The 17,555-nt window shown below is 41.2% G+C and overlaps 1 protein-coding gene across 4 annotated transcripts in view; it reads left to right on the forward strand.

Annotated features, from left to right (window-relative positions):
• The first annotated feature begins 1,552 nt into the window (after window positions 1-1,552).
• Window positions 1,553-17,555, forward strand: part of mxi1 (max interactor 1, dimerization protein) — a 19,609-nt gene continuing 3,606 nt past the window's right edge. Inside the window, exons 1-4 of one of the 4 annotated variants that reach the window (XM_084416542.1) lie at window positions 1,553-1,967; window positions 4,334-4,436; window positions 7,447-7,476; window positions 16,985-17,099. In XM_084416542.1, coding sequence (XP_084272668.1) covers window positions 1,742-1,967; window positions 4,334-4,436; window positions 7,447-7,476; window positions 16,985-17,099 — 474 coding nt within the window. In that variant the 5' untranslated portion in view covers window positions 1,553-1,741. Of the gene's footprint in view, window positions 1,968-3,746; window positions 4,180-4,333; window positions 4,437-7,446; window positions 7,477-16,984; window positions 17,100-17,555 lie in introns of those variants that run through there. The other 3 variants (XM_084416541.1, XM_084416543.1, XM_084416544.1) reach the window with 3 other exon arrangements.

Consider the following 17,555-nt stretch of genomic DNA (forward strand, 5'->3'; position numbering starts at 1 on the left):
TGAATGTATATTTGTTCTTAGTTTATTACTGACTGTTCACTTGCCCGTTAATCACGATTAATCGCATCTAACAAAAATGTGTTTTTATTTATCTATATATATACACACACACTGAACAAAATTATAAACCCAATACGTTTTTGTTTTTTCATGAGCTGAACTCAAAGATCTAAGACTTTTTCTATTTACACAAAAGGCCTATTTCTCTCAAATATTGTTCACAAATCTGTGTTAGTGAACACTTCTCTCTTAGATGTTCTCTTCACGGTTGAATCCCAGTTTTCACTGTACAGGGCAGATGTCAGACAGCGTGTATGGCGTCATGTGGGTGAGCGGTTTGCTAATGTGAACGTTGTTGTGTTGCACTGCGTGAGCCAAATGCTGGTCACACCAGATACTGACTGGTTTCCGTTCATTTTGTTGAGTGTATATGTGTCTGTGTGTGGGTGTGGGTGTGTATATAATCTACCCTACTTTAAAACTGCAGCTTTGAGGTTTTTGTTCTTTAATTCCGCTTATGCCGAGTACACACTGTACGATTTTAGCGCCAATTTTCACTCGTTTTGTGGAAATCGTGTGCATGATCTAAAACGCAATCTGAGAGAAGCGCTGATGTGTTGGCGATAACTGTGTGAAATATGGGGGGTAATCCTATTTTTAACAGGAATAAATCCAATCTCACGCGTGATCTAACAATATTTCCTGTATCACTTCTCGCGTGTGTTTGGTTGTGAAATGTAGTTTGTAGACCAGACAGAGTTGTCTGTGATTCTTCCTACTGAAATGTGTAATGTTTGACCCCTTGTCGCCGATCCGTCGTGAAATGCGCACACAGCAGCAACTAAATGGTACCCCAGAAAGTCGTTTAATGAGAGAAGAACAGCGATCCTGCAGTGTGTACCCGGCGTAAGAGTTTTACAGTACTCTGTAATGCGAAACTTCTTTGCATGAGCGTGCGTTTCCAGTCTCCCGCATTCGTATGCATATGAATGGAAGTCAGTGGAACGAAAAGTGTAGCGTGACCACATCTTAAATCGGGTGTGACCAAAACCTAGACTGCTATTCAAACCAGTATTGACTAATTTCAATTTGTTAGAGCCATATCACTGTGCCCTACCCGTAACCTAGCGTTATTTTTGTTGCATAGCAATGCTCAGTATGTCCTAGACTATTGTGAGTATTTTGAATGCTGTCCCGATTTCAGAAGATCAACTATTATAAAATGTAATATCTTGCGAGGCTTAAATTACTGCAATTTCTTTCCAACTCTAAAATATAATGGTTGCTTTTCTGAAATGAGATGGACTTAATGATGAAACAAAGCATATATCTTGCAATTTAAATGTGCGTTCTTCTTCTTATTTTGTGTGTATAGCCTACATGTGCTCTGTAGGCTATATGTTTTCAATGTAGAGCAACCTTTGGTTCCATAGAGGAACGTTTATTTGCTTAAAAGTAAATTAACGGTTTATGTTTCTCTCAGTGTTCATTTTCATATTGTATGCAACTATTTTTACGAAGGCACGAGTCCGCGTCGATGACGTCATCGCTCGGGGGGTCGGGTCGCTGTGTGGACGTGACAGGGGAGCACGAGGCGGGCGCTAGGACCCGGAAAGCCGACGTACTTGATCTCCTCAGCATTGCATTCCCCTCATTTATTCTGTAGATCCAGAGAGCGCAGCACAGCACAATAACTCTCATACAGTTTCAATTCCAACCTTATTCGCTGCACGGGAACAAAATGGTGAGAAGTGAGAGAGAGAAACGAAGAGAGGAGGTGAAGGCCGAAGACTTATTTCTGGAGTCCGAAACATCTTTGGATCAGCAAGATTTTGAGATGTCTACTTGTCCTTTCAATGACGTTTTCAACTCCACAGACTCTTCCATGATAAACACTTTCCTGAAAAATGTACAAGTTTTACTGGAGGCTGCCAGTTACATTGAGAGCGCCGAGAGAAAAGATGGAAGTAAGTAAAATAATAGTGCACTTATGAGTGATTTTTGACTGATTTGCGTATTGCAGAGAAACTGTTTCATTGTCAATAGACTCAGACAACAAAGGATTGAGTTCATCGAACAAGTAGACAAGGAACATGTGCATTGTACCCCGACATACGATGCACAGCCACAATGCTTTTAAAGGATCAAGTTTCCAAAATGTAAAAGGAGCCCTTTTCATATTTTAACATATTTTGATTATGCATATAATCCTCTAATGCACATACTTCAATTGTTTGGGTTGATTTCAGAGCTGTTTTTATCTGCACAAAGTGATATAATGTCAAATTTCACATGTTCATGTATTATTTCGTGCGTCAGAGACACAAAAGCAGGGGAATAATTCCCTCTGCAGCACTTAATGTCCCAAATCGCACACTGACTGTCCCAAGCTGGCATGCGCTGTCATATGGGGCAGTTCAGAGTCTGGCATTGTTCGGCAGTGAGACATGCCAGGCTGTTTGCCACCTTTCTCTTTCTCTCGAGGAACATAAACAAGTAAATAAATAAATAAACAACATTTGCTGGCACGATACACACACTGACGTCACCTCTTAGGCTACTGTGGTACAGCGCTTTGCAACTCCATCACGCACGTATACTTGTGTATGTATGACTCAGTATCAAAAAATGCACATCGTACAAATAAAGGCATTTGATCATATGACGTTGTTTTTGTTTGAGCATTTAATTGTGCTTTGTCCAGATTGGAAATTGTAGGGAAAATATCTTCGCAGCCCACGTTTTACATTATTAGCATACATTTTAAATGTATAAGACTAATCGTGCCTGAATCTAAACTAAAATAGTATAATGAGAAGTTTAATAAGCACTTTATGAACAATAGAATTTGATTATGCTTTCACCAACTCGCTCCAATAGATCGCCCGATTAACATTCATTGCGATTTAAAGAGAACCCGAATCATATGGGGGTAAATCTGACATTTTATATGCAGACTGCATATATCTACTTCAAAAGAGTTCTCAAAATTGCCTTCCTGTTTCTTAGGGGGGTGTGTTCACATGACATCCACATGGCGCACTTCGCGCCGATCTGATTGGTCAGAGCGTGTTGCGTTGGCGGACGCTTACAAGAGCCTCTGACCAATTACAGACCTGTGGGGCTATGATGTCATATGTTGCTGGGCCTTAAACGATACTGGAAGTGAGGGCTTGTGGGAGTTGAAGTGCGCTGTTTCCAAACTGGAAAAGAGCATTAAAACATAAACATTTTTAAAGCGTTATTATGCCATGTAACACGCATAACGCAGATGGAAGTGCCCTGCATGTTACATACTTATTAATGAATTAATAATAATGAATAAATGGATACATGAAATATTGATTTGAGTTATTGTGTTATTAGCCTAGACTGCACTGCTATGTAGGGTTTCAGTTGCAGCATATTCAGAAAAATAATGAATACAATAGTAAGTTTCGTATAAATTAATATACAATGTATATATATATATATAGGTATGTTTTACTCGTTTGCTAGAAAATGCTATATATTCATTCAGAAGACTTTGTCTTTCTCGTGTATAAATGTGCCCAATAGGAAATAATCTTTACTGAGTTAATATTAAGGACAGAGTAACTATCTAAGCAAGGTTATTCTTTTAATATGTATCAGCAGGGCTTTAAATCAGACTGTCGTTTGCGAGTTAAAGGGCCGGTTTGACGAAGGACTCAATTTCCCACAATGCCCTGCGCCGAGGTTTCTATCCGCTCAGCTGTTAAAACAGTAGGTAAACAAACTGAGGGAGGAGAAAAGAGCGCAAGCACCAGGGACTTCGCAGGCTGGGCTCTCGGGGACTCTTTTGTACCTGTTTCTATTCATTTTATACACTTTATACTCGACTGTTTTCCTAAAGCACTTTTACTACTTTGATAATCAGGCGTCGGATGTTTTATTTTTGTTTGATTTCCGGTAAACCAGCTTGTTAAACCAGTGAAGGAAATACCTCGAGTCGACGGTTCAGCAAATAGAAACAAGAGTGCAAAGTGAATATTCGAAGGATTATTCAATGCTTGGTCTTGCTACGCGACAGCTGTCATCGTGATCGCACATCAGGAAAAAGAAAAAAAACCATCCATATATTTATTCAAACGATGACTGCTGTGCTGAATATACAGACATTACTGGAAGCAGCCGAATATATAGAAAGGAGAGAGAGAGGTACATGATATTTGATGGTTACAAATCACGTTATAGCATGACAACTGTCGTGTCGTACGGACCAACGTGTGTTTTTGAAGTGTGAGGGGTGTTTAAAGGGACTTGACCCGATTGGGATGTGGTGTGACTCGTTTCTCTGCGGTGTCTTTTTCAGAGTGTGAACACGGATATGCCTCGACCTTTCCGTCTATTCAGCACTCCAGCTACCAGAGACAAAGGAAATTCCGAAATAAAAAGTGCAACAACAACCACAACAGGTAAGCACATGATCTGACTCTCCAACGTCCACGAGAAAGCAGAGTACACTCTGCTGGAGAAAAGCCAGGGAGAGACGTGTGCATAGATCACACTGCTATGACATCTGTCCGGACGTTCATATCACTGCATGATATATATACGGCCTTGCATGCATTATTGCTGCTGTATTTTCTCAAGCATTTCCTATTTGCCTTTTTAACAGCTTTCAATTTCTGGATCGGTTTTGTTACGTTTAAAAGCAGTATACACTTTCAAATGCATTATGTCTGATGCACTTTGCTATATTTATGCATACATGTATATGTTATAAAGCGTGCTGTATGATTATTATTGTTGTTATTAATGTTTGTTGTGTAGTTTGGGGGAGGGGAGCTCTCATCAGCTGATTGTCAAACGGGACTCTTGCTGCAGAGCTGAGGTTAGGGACCGTGCGAAAACTCACGTCCTGTTTTCGCCTTTGGTCGACATGGGGTTTCGTTTTTGTCTGAACCGAAAGTTTGTAATTTTCGCTTTATTTCAACCCGTAATTGCTTAATGTCCGCTAAATATTCCGTTGAGGGGAAAAAAATCCAGTTTTTGAACGTGTCTATTATAAGAAGAGTATTTACATTTTTTTACCGGACCCTTTAACTCTTATTTACAGCAACTGTTGTTCCCAGGCTGCCAAGGTGAACAGCCTGAGGCGTCTTTATTAAATGATATTTCCACGTTATTCTCCTTCTAAAACATGATTTGGAAACTTATCACCGACCCTTTTCCCGTTAAATGTCGATTTAATGAACGAAACAAATCGAAAAAAAGTTGCAGGCGCTTTAATCCGTCCATTAACAGAAGCTTTTGCTGAATCCCGAAAATAGTGCACGCGACACAACAACAACAACAACAAACACGATATTGAGATATGATTTACTAGCTTTTAAAATGCCCAAAATGAGTCTAGGTAGTCAGCTTACTAGGATCTATAAAAAAATGGATAGGTCGTTCACTATAATGCGTTTAAGTTATCTATCCACGTTATTCTCCTTCTAAAACATGTTTTGGAAAATTATCACCAGGCATTTTTTTTTGTGTGCTAAATGTCGATTTAATGGAAAACAAATGTACATTTTATACAGTAACAGGCGTTTTAATCTGTTTTACTAAAACACAGTTTTGTTGAATCACGAAAATGGTGTTATGATGCCAAATATCTGTTATCTTGGTATATGTTTTTTTTTTTTTTTTTGAGATGCCCAAAAATGTCATCTAGGTAGTCAGCTTGACTAGGTTTTGTGGTGGCCAAAAATGCCAGCTGTCTTGGCAGTTCACTATAAAGGAGACACAATTCATTTGAAAGGTTATACTCTCTTTATTAAATGATCTCTTCATGTTATTCTCCTTTTAAAACATGTTTTGGAAAATTCCCAACAGTCATTTTCCGCTAATTGTCGATTTAATGACAGTAAAACAAGTTGAAAATACAGTAACGGGCATTTTAAACAGTCAGCTTGACTAGGTTTTGTGGTGGCCAAAAATGCCAACTGGGTCGGTAGCTCACTGGGCTCTGAGATGCTCAGAATATCTGTTTCTGTGGGCGTTTTACCAGGTTTTTGTGATGATCAGAAATGCCATCTAGGTGAGCGGGTCACAAGGGTTCGAGACACTGTGTGCGTGTTGTTGTGTTTAGGGTTGTGCGAGTGCAGTTTCGTTTCACTTCATGTGTATCAGACATCTTGATGACTGATCTCAGGTCTGTGTTACTGTACACAAAGCGTACAGTGATGGAGGAAATGTAAAGGAAACACTATCTGATCATCTGGCACGCATGTATGGGAGGTGATTCGGTAGACTGACCCGAGGAGAGTTATCCAGGCCACTTCAGGTGGAAAGATTGTGATGAAAAATACTTTTCCACACACGTCAAAAACAAACCTGGGGCCATCCCCGTTTTTCTTTGTTTTGTCTGCCTTGGGCAACACACAATTTTGTCATAAAGATTGTCACGCTTATGCTGTGAATTAAAATTACGAATACACTAGAATACACTAGTATACACTGTAACAAAACAATAATACGTTAAGTTTACACAGCACAATGCAGTGCGTGTTTCAAACAAAACAAAAAAAACTCATATTTACACAGTATATTTGCCTCTGTTTTTACAGACTTTTCTTATCACACAAAATCAAGAGCTGTGAAAACACAGCCATACTGTTAATAAGTCTTTTCCTCCCTCGCTCCATTCCTCCTCCCCACTGAGCACACAAGCGTCCTCCCGTGTGAAGCGGCGATACCATAAGGTCAGCTGCAGGATGCCAGAAAACACGCTCTTGGTATTTAATAGTCGCCAATAAAAGGAAGTGGTCACATGACCCACGGGAGAAGTAGGGCTTCGCTGCAGCCACGGTCTCGCAGCTCCTGCAACGGCATTGCCGTGCACCAGTTTGTCCGGCCATTTAGTGCTTTGGAAAAGCTTTCAGCGTGTTGCCACACAAAGAGCCTCTTAGGGGGACGGCTGATTCACTTTACATTATTAACATAACACTGACTCGTGCTCTCAGAGAAGGGCGAGAGAGAGAGAGCGTCCACTGGCACTCACTCATTGTACGAGGAGGAGAGCTCTCTCACGTGCTCACATATACAGGGTGGTCATTGTGCGCGCTTTTCTCTGCTCTGCACACTTAATTTCTCTGTCTTTTCGCTGCAAACAAAGAGTTGCAGTGACATGTGGGTCATCTAGAGGAGCCTTTATAATTCCCTCTGAAGCCACTGGATTGGTTGTGATGGGGGAGCTGGTTCAACCCTCCAATAAAGATTAATTAGTAAATCCATTGGAACCTTTAATGACGCATTTTCTCTCGCACGTTCTCTGATCTCACAACGAGAGCTGGCGTTTAATTCGGGAGCCAAGTGCTCGAGAAATAAGCTTGAGTTTATGATGATGATGAAAACCTTTAGTGCACTTAATGCCCAACAGACTCACAAACAAGTTGAAGTTTGCTCATTCGTTTCTTCTGTTTTGTTTTATAGGTCCACACACAATGAGCTGGAGAAAAATCGGTGAGTACGATTTTTACGTTTTTTTTTCTTTTTTTTTCTTTCTTCCATTTTAAGGCTAACTGACATTGCACCGACAGATGTCAACAGACACGTTCATTAGGTTTGGTGAAATCAGTGTGTTAACCCTGTTGTCATTGGCACTGCGCTTGTTTACACTGATTGAACATGTTCAGTCTGCGTTTGTCAGGTTGTGGAAAGTCTGAGATGTGACTCACTGTAATCTGGTGATTGTTGCCGTTGGTCGGCGTCTGACGTGGCAGTGCTTGAGAATTTCACAAGCCAGACGTAAACTTGCGTTAGCTTCATGAGCACCACGACTCAAGCTTGTGCAATAATTGACCACAATAGGTAAAAATTATTAGGAAAAAAAGGTGAGAATCTGCAAGGAGTTGCGAGACAATATCATATCAATATTTGAGCCCCAATATGAGAACATTTGCTTTAGATCAGAGGTCTAGCTCAGCTCCTGGAGGGCCACAGTCCTACAGAGTTTAGCTCCAACCCTGCGCCGACACACTAACCTGTAGGTTTCAAATAAGCCTGAAGGACTTAATTAGCTGGATCAGGTGCATTTAATGAGGGTTGAAGCTAGACTCTGCAGGGCTGTGGCTGTTCAGGAACTGGGTTTGACACCCCTGCTTCAGATCCTTAGGGTACGTCTACACGATGTACTAAAAACGGAAACGTTTTTCCTTTGCTTTATTGCACATACAGACGACAACGCTGTCAAAACGATCTTTTCAACAAGCTTGCGTTTTCAGGCCCCCAAAACGCTGTTGTCGTGTAAATGAACTGCCAAAAAGAGTTTTAGTCAAAGTTTGGTAGGCTATATTGTGATTGAAACCAGTAATGTATTGCAATCTTTTATTTGCAGTCTAAATTGGGCGTTTGTGGTTTGAGTGCTTTGCATAATTGAGGAGCACGGGGCCTGTAAGTGTCAGTAAAAAAACAATGTGAGGGAACTGCGTACATTCCAGGTTTGTCATACCAGGAAAAGACTGCAACACTGTAAAAATACTTACAAATGAGACTATATATAAGTTATATAATAGTGGTCTTTCCCAAAAATATTAATGCGAAAGTGTAATTAAAAATTGTGATTCTGTGGTCACTCTAAACTGTAATGTAGACACATGCATTTTCTGCAAAGCTGCTTTGAAATATGTAGGCCTGCTGTGAGAAGCACTATACAAATATGTGTGAATTGAATTGATTCTTGATTGTAAGGAAATTGATAGTGAAATATCGCAGTGCTTTAAAATTCCGTCACTTCAAGTATGGAAGCTACTCTTAAAATTAATAAAATGTGAAATCATAACATTACATAAGGCTAACAGAAAGCTGAAGAACAGTCCTACAGTTGTCCCTGCAGCAACAGGTAACTAAAAGTGAAAGTAAGTGGTGACCCAATTCTTCTAATCTAAGGGCATTCCCTCTCCTCGTGGCTCGCCCACCCCTCGGTCCTAAACAACTACTGGAGCCACAGTTTCAGATTACTAGCCAGAGTGCAGGGAGACGACAGAAACCAGAGACACAAACAAATGTCCTTTCTTTCACAATGCCACTTGCATAATAGGAAGAATATGCACAAAAGGAAGCTAGTTACTATGGTAGGTGTACATTATTAGGAGAATACAAGTGTTATTTCTTTGAAATGACCCATACCTATGGGTGGAGTTTTCTTTGAAATCACCACCCATGTGTGGCGTGAGCGTGAGCGTTTACAGATGACTGTATGTTTTAGTCTCACGAGCTCTTATCTGATAGGCGTTAGACGGCGGCAGTGCGGGGCCTGCTGTTTGGGCACTCTGCACGCGAATACTGAGGCTCCACATCAAAGACTCAAAATAACTCTTGTCTAGACGAGCAGCAGCAGCAACTTCTTTGTGACCCTCTATCTGAAAACCTGGAGATCTCTGAACTTGCCTTAAGCACAAGCCTACTCATGGAGTGTCACGTTTATTCGCTCGCCAGACATTTTGGTTGGGACATCGTAAGACAGAAAACGTGTTGGGCAAAGTGAACAAAGGCTACTTGTGGACCAGAACACAGTTTTAGTTCAAATAGTTTTGAGTACACCATACTTATGTGTGCTTGGAAATAGCCTCATCCTCCTCCCAGACCAGCTGTGTTTCTCAGATAATGTCTACACATGAGAAGGGTTGTCACTGCGCCGGCACGGGGTTGTATGGGTTTGGGGCAGATAAAGATGCCAGGGCTTGTCAGACAGCCTTTAGTGTCAGCACAAAGAAATATTACACAACACATCATGAGGATGTCAGCAGCCACACCCAGCACTAAACCATATTTCCCCTGACTCCACATTACCATTGTCTATTACAGTTCTCGAAGACTGGACACCCATCATTTTTATTTTGCTAAATAAATATATCCCTTTTAGCTTGTGATGCACCACAATACTTTGAAATGGTCGTACGGAAGCACAAGGGGGCAGTTTCCTGCTTGCCAAAGCTTTACTGCAGTCCCGAGTGGCAAGCGGTTGCCATTTCACGTCAGACATCACATATACTTTCTGTTTGATGAACATGTAAGATAGCTCACTTTGTTTTTGAATGTCAGAAAGGAAGAGGAAGGAGATGAAACCACATTTCGGCTTCTCGCAACCCGCGACACATATACAGATAACATGTGTGTGCATATAAGCATGCCGCCTTTTGATCTTATGACGCCTTTGAACAAATGTGGTGAGCCTCAACTTCCTGAACTTGGGTTAGGTTGCAGAGTTCGGATGTCAGAATGTATTACGTGCTGAGGAAGATGTCAAATTGAACTGAAATCACTGATTTCATTTCCTATTATAGGTGTCATGTGGTTGTTAATTATTGGGTACATGCAAGTGAGGGTGTTTGGCTGTGTGTTAAGCATGTTGTTGTGGTGGTTGTGTGGGCCGTGGTGTGTTTGACAGTGAGAATGCAAAGGCTCAGGAATAAAGCTGCCAAGCTGGCTTACTGAAAATAGACCAACGGTCCTAAGAAAAGATCTTTTCAAAACGCAGAGGTGCCCGGGCTGATTGGCTACAACACTCTTCCACCCACAATGAGAATTATGAGGAATAAAGTGCGTGTAGAAGATAGGACGTCATCCGTAGCCAAGGTGTACTCTTCAAGAACTTGCTGTCGACGACCTTACGTGTTCTCCTTCCTGTGTTCTAAGGAAGACGGAGTCAGAACATTCCATTTCCCCCTGGGAATTCCGGAAAACCCTCTGGAAGGGAAGCCAGAACTGGCTGTTCTCGCTGACCTGATGCCTTGTAAGCTTTTGTTGGCCAGCAAAAGCAGCTTAGGAAGCGTGATCTTTGGTCAAGCAAGCAATGCATACTCGCACACGTGCCAGGGCATGTTTGCAACGCACACGTAGACACAACACTCATGCTATGGAAGGTTGACAAAAGCTCTGGGTGTTTTGGGTGAGTCAGGAAGGACACACACCCTGTGGCAGTCTTCAAGTTCTGTCGGAAGGGTATAGCAGAGGACATTTGAGATTCGGAGGCCACTAAAGCTCTGCCTTGCCCCACATTTACTGTTCTGTAAAAGAAACACTGTGTTTCATTGCATAAACATGCAAATACAACATGCATGGCTACTAGTGGGGAATGTTGCAGAAACAACACAAACAGACCCACATCCTTGATGGCACTGTGAACCTTGCTATACAACAACACCTAACATTTTTAGACTCACCCCTTACTAATACAACCAAATTCTTGAATTACAGGCTGATATCTAGAAACATTCCGGAGTGGCATAATCAGTTGGATCAGCAACACCCTTAAAACCTGATAATGATGTTTGTGTGATTAGTTTCGACATTGTGTCAAAGTATGACCGTTTGCAGGCCTCAGTGTTGAAACCTAACAGGCAAGATAGGGGCAGGGACCAATTGTAATTGCTTAACAGCTGGTGAATGAAAAAAACATTATTGGGCAAATTACTTATTGAAATATTCGGGGAATGTGTCGTCCTCTATGTATATGGTGGTTTTTGCCCTAGGGCCTGCCACAGATTGTCATATATTGAGTTCTGCTTGGCCTATGGAATCACCATGGCAAGCTGGACAAAGCCACACTATCCACCCATCCAATTGGTGGAGCCCCTTGAAGGTCATCCAATCATAACCAGGCACATTGATCTGCACCCTTTCTTTGTGTGTCATGGCCTTTGATCTGATTACGGAATGGTCCTATTGCTGTTTGCCCTTCCACCACCGCTGTGTTTATTTTTTGTGTTTGGATTAGGCATCCTTCCGGGGAAGTAAAGTGGATTGAGTGGATTTTCTGAGAGAGAGCGAGAGAATGGTGTCATTCAAACATCTGGTGACATTTCTGTTTTCTGATTTCGTCCCGTTTGTTTTTGGGATCACCTCGCATTTTATTAGATTACCCAAAGTGTGCACAGCGTTCCGGCCTATTGAAATACGTGTAATAGAGAGCCGTTTCATAGAGAATCTGTGTTTTTCATGTACGTGGCCATCTGCAGGAGCTTTAGGGATGGGGGCAGCGGTCACATGACTATACACACATAAACTCTGTGGGCATGTGAGTGGGGTCTGCTGGTCTGGGCTGTGTGGAGCAGATTACAGCTCAGCACGTGTGAACTAATCCAAGTGTTACTGATGGGCCAGAGCGGGGCCTTGCTCCTCCACAGCTGTTACTGTCTGAGTTTGTATGTGCTTCTTTATTTCCCTATGATCTTTAGCCATCACTCTGCCAGTAGTCCATTACTGTACATGTGTTTAATCAGGGGTGCAACAGAGGTATATCCTCGGCCCAATGTAGGCTAGTTGTCACTACTAGGGATGAGTCCCAATGTTCAACTAGTTGCCCAACAACCGACTAGACGATTGGAAGTGACAAGTTTATTCACATTATTTCATTTGTTTGTTTTTAGTTTTGATATTTTTAGGGATAGGTCTATAATTAGCATGCTTTGCCTTAGTTTGTTAGACTGTTAATAGAATAAGTTGTGTCTTTAAATGAATCTTCTTTAAAGTAATGTCTTACACATTCAGAAGATTGACTTTGGCAATTGCAGTTCATCTCACTCAGTTTTTTTTTTTTTTTTTTTTTGTTGAGCATCCCACCACAAGAATTGCATGGTTAAAAATAGTCCAACTTGTAAAAAGCCTTCTTGAAACCCTTGCAGTCAATTCCCATTACGTTGCGCTCTGTTGACGTTGACTACTAGTCAGTCGGCTTGCTTTTTAGGCAACCCCACCCACTAGTTGATATAAAAAATATGTATTTTTGCACATCCACCCCCCTTTGTGTGTCGTACTACAGTAAGCTGTCATTGGTTCATGGCTCAAAGGCTTCTTTGTTTGCGAGCATGTTTACATAGAGTGCTGTCACAGTGTCTGTCTGTACTGTATTTCAACCACTATCTCTCTCTCTCTCTTCCTCCCACCTCTTTATTCATCTCTTTTCATTCTCTCCATCCTGACTACCCCCCCCCACCTTCTAACTTTACATCTGTAACCATCTCTCCCTCCTTCTCCCTCCCTCCCTTTGCTTTCTACCCACATTTGTAGGTTGCTTTTATTCCCAGCGTTGAGTGTATGTTGCTTTTAGGTTGGTATCTCTTTAATGCCATGCTGCTAGCGTAGCTTTTCGTCCAGTTTTCGGGCAGATTACACGCGAACGGAAGACTAGCAGCAATAATGGCCTCCCATCTGTGTGTGTTTACGTGGTGGGGGAGGATAGCGCGCTCGTTTAATCTGAGAGCTGTTCGAGAGCTCGGGACTGTTACTGATATGATGGGAACACGTCTTCATGCTCACTCGTTATGAAATCGTAATAAAAGCATGAGGCCAGACCTTTAAATAAAACAAGCTGGTAACCCAGATGAAGCTGTCAGTCCCACTGTATTGATCAGATCCGAACTAGGGCTTGAGAACCCAGAGCCTGTTCTCGCTCTATAATCTGTGCACTGGTGTGCAATAACCCAGCCTTATGACCTTACGCTCCAAAGGCTTCATGTGAGGCATTAGATAAAAACATGCTATCAAAGGGTGAATCTGCATGCATTGCTGTATGGAACCTCCATTTCTTGCATTTCTTATCAGTGCAGATTTATGTTTGCTGTACAGACAGAGGTGCTGTGTCTGCGTGGGAAACGTGAGATTTCCTGCTGTAGATGAAGCAATCTATGTATATACACAAATATATACGTATAGTTGACAAGTAGCCAGGCCTACACACAATCAGCACATTTTATCATGCTGATTGAGAGGGGGCAATATGCATGTCATTTTGTGTTCTTGATGCAGATTTCAATCTGAGGATGTGTCAGAATCATGTCCCCCTTTTAACCTGGACTTATTAACAAGTTATTAACATGTCAAGCCCATGACACCAATGCCAACACCATTCATTATTTACCAATAGACCAAGCAGAATCTGGGACGAGCATGTGGGGGTTTTCTTCCCCCCACCACACCAGAGGACCAGGCGTTGTTTCACAGCCTTACTGTTGCCCAAATTCACATCGTCAATCCGTCCATCCGTATGTGTCTAACATTCATGTTATTTTACACTGTGCTGTATTTACTTCAAAATTTAATTTGATCATTTCCCAGTTCCCAATGTTTGTATAATTAAATGCAACCAACATTTCAAGATCGTGACAACCGTGACACCCGTGACTATGAGCCCGTGTGAGTCATTTAAAGGGCATGTGAAGATGTTTTGGATAATTCAGTTCTTGCCCTGGGTGTAAGAGAGAACAAGTCTGAACATGTTCAACCTTAAGGGGCACGTTTGATATGAGTTATTATTAAACTTGTGAGTTGTAGTGAGTTCTCTATATGACTAATGCAGAGGAGTGTACATTTTGGCGTATTTACCAGAGCCAGATCTTGAACAGACTCAGCTTACAGCTTTGAAGCACAGATTCTGCACACCCACGATTATCAAGGGTCATTCGTTTACGATTTTAAAACCAAATGAACTGCCTACAGAGGCAGCATTTGAAGGAATAATAGTTCACTCGTTTTAGTCAAATTAAAATGGTTCACTGTAAAAAAAAAAGTTGGTGCCTTAAAATAAGTACAATAAACTTGGATGTTTAAGTCATTTCAACTTAAATTACACTGTCTTAAAAAAAAAGTTGAATCTTGTTTGAAATTGAAATTTCGTAACTTATTTCGATGAGTTAAAGCAGTAAGTCATAACTTATTGATCATGTAATTTTTTTATTCTGTTCTTTGTGGAGAATGCGATTGCAGAATGCATTGCGACAATGACTAGGAGAAATTTTTTATTAATTTTAAGTCAGTTTCCCTCGCAAAGGACTTTGCGTTTGAGTCTGTTCATGTAGTGCTACAAATCAGCTACTTCCATGTTCCATGACTGTTCCAAAAGAGTTTTCTTAGCCATGCCATAGAATGTTTGGTTCCCTAAAGAACATTTTAGTGATTCTTCTTCTCAGTGTGAAGAACATTTCAACCATTTTCCACTATAAAAAAAAAAAAAAATGTACAAAAACTTTCTGGAATGGAAGGTTTCCATGGATTTTAAAGGTTCTTTACATAGATAACCTTTATTTTGAGTTTTAGGATGCCACCGCAGAAGGCAGCAGCCTATGTAGGAAGCAAACTGCTGATTGATAATGTGATAAAGTTAGTATGTTACATAACTTTGCTGTGCATGTATTGCTGTAAGTTATTCATAGTAACTGAAACACACCTAAGTTTAAATAGACCTTTTTTACATACGTCACGCGTGTTTTTGCTTTGTTTCAGTTTTGTTTTCTTATGTTGTGCAATGGGTCTTTTCAAGTATCGCAGAAACTAAAGTGTTTTATGTGTGACGTCATAATTAGGTCTTGTTGTTTACCTTCGAGACGACAGGCCTAGTGATAGTTGTTTGGCACGGTCTCTGTCTGGCGACTGAACTGAAGTCATTTATCATGCCACACACACCCCAAAGCAAACACGCACATATATATACAACCTTCCCAGCGAGCACTGCTTGTGTGTGTGATGTGACGCCCGTCATGTCTGGAGACAGATGATATGGGGGATAGCGTGAGAAGTCTTTTAGAGATATTTGGGTTACATGTGGTTGCCATGCCAATGGGGTTGTAGGGCAAAATCGGTGTAGACGAACTGGAGGCCTGGTGCAGTAATTTGTGCGAGCTACAAGTCAGCCTAAAATACCATTCTGTCACCTATAGCCATTAATGCACCAGGTTGATCAATCAATGTCCACACACACTGAAGGCAGACAGAGGAACATCTGCAATGAGTGTGTGTGTGTGTGTGTGTGTGTGTGTGTGTGAGAGACTGCTGTCCAGATAACAGTGCCCTCTCTGTGGTGCTCAGACACGGCGATAAGGCTTGTGATAAATCTACCGCCATTGTCACAGGCTAGACAGACTGTATATGTGAAAGAAAGAGAGCAGCCATCTTCATTGCTGATAAGGAGGAATTCAAACGGAATTAAAGTTGAAAAGCCTCAATAACACAATTAGAGACACACTCTTAGATACCGATCACCCATGCGCAAGCACACTCATGCCCGTATGCGCTCGTAAAATGTAGACAGAGCGTCTGCATGTGTTTTTCTTTCATGATTGTATGCATCATTGATTGTCTTTGTTAATTATTTGAAGTAGATTTTGTTATTCATGTTCATTTTGATTTCAAATTTTTATCAATTTTGTTGTTTTTGTCATTTTTTGTTAAAATTGGAAATGAGAAATGGTTACTTATGAGAAAAGTTTAAGTTTTTTATATTCAGTTCAATCATGAAACTCTCAAAATAGTTTTAGCATAGCATGTTAATGAATATGGCAGTGTTTATGTATTTGGTCTTGGTGAACTAGATCTTCCATGCTGCTGATGCAGAGCAATTATGGACTCGCTAACACCAATAGAAATGCTGCTGTGAATATGTAAGATATGATGGCGCTGCATGAATAGACATACATAAATCCCGTAGCAGATCTAGGCAGGTGGAGCTGGGGAGGTGGAGGGGTTCAGAGGAACTCTAGCAGGACTAACTTACAGAAAACACTGAACCAGACTATTTAAACGTTGAGCAAGCAATCTCATTGGCTGTAGAATCAGCAGAGGCCAATCAGCTTGTGCCATGCGGTTATGACCAGATTGCATGTAAAGGACCATCAGCATGCGCCCTCTAGAGTTTCAGGACTGAACTAGATATATAATGTTTATTTTATTTAAAGTAATTATTTCTGTATGACTTTAGTTTGCGATAATAACCCTGTTGAGCGTATAGAGTAAATACTGCAGGTCACCTCTATGGCAGAAAGGAGATGATTACAGCCTCAAGCACTTTGATTTCTTAGAATGTAATCTTTAAGTAGTCTGTGGGTGTGTGTGTGTGTGTGGTTTGTGTTTAAGGTACAGAATGAGGTGTTGTCTTGTAAGCTTTTGATCTAACCACACACGCACAGCAAGTTCATTGCATTGTTTTAGGGCGTGTGCATGTGTGCATGAGGCTGACCTTTGTTTTGTCGTGTTTCAGGCGAGCCCACCTCCGCTTGTGTCTGGAGCGATTGAAGTCCCTCATCCCGCTGGGACCAGACTGCAGCCGTCACACCACTCTGGGACTCCTCAACAAGGCCAAATCACACATAAAGGTAAACACACTTGTGAGGAGCTCCCATGGTTGTCTGTTGCTCCTACATTAAGCAAATAAGAGCTATGGCCCAGCTGTTTACCCACATGCCCATGGTGCTCATGTGGGAAATATGAGTTCGAATTTGGCTCACCACGTTTACTCTCGCCTTGTGATTTCCTGTCCACCGTAAACCAGAAAAAGTGGTAAAAATGGAAGTAAGTGTTAAGCGTAGCCAAAAACAAGCTGACTCATTGAGGCCAAAATTTTGGGATCACATGACTAGTTTTATCAGTCTATACGTATTGGCGTTATATATGTATCTGATCTAAAACTCATTTACCACTAGCCATAATGTGCAAGTTCACACCTAAGATACTCACATTATTAACATCCGCACATTTAAACAGCCATTACACCTTAAAAAGAACACGCTGCTTCCTGTGAATAGAGCCACATCCCTTAATGGGACAATTTA

Source organism: Rutilus rutilus (genome assembly GCF_951802725.1).
Source record: "Rutilus rutilus genome assembly, chromosome: 8".
In the NCBI taxonomy this organism is placed as follows: domain Eukaryota; kingdom Metazoa; phylum Chordata; class Actinopteri; order Cypriniformes; family Leuciscidae; genus Rutilus; species Rutilus rutilus.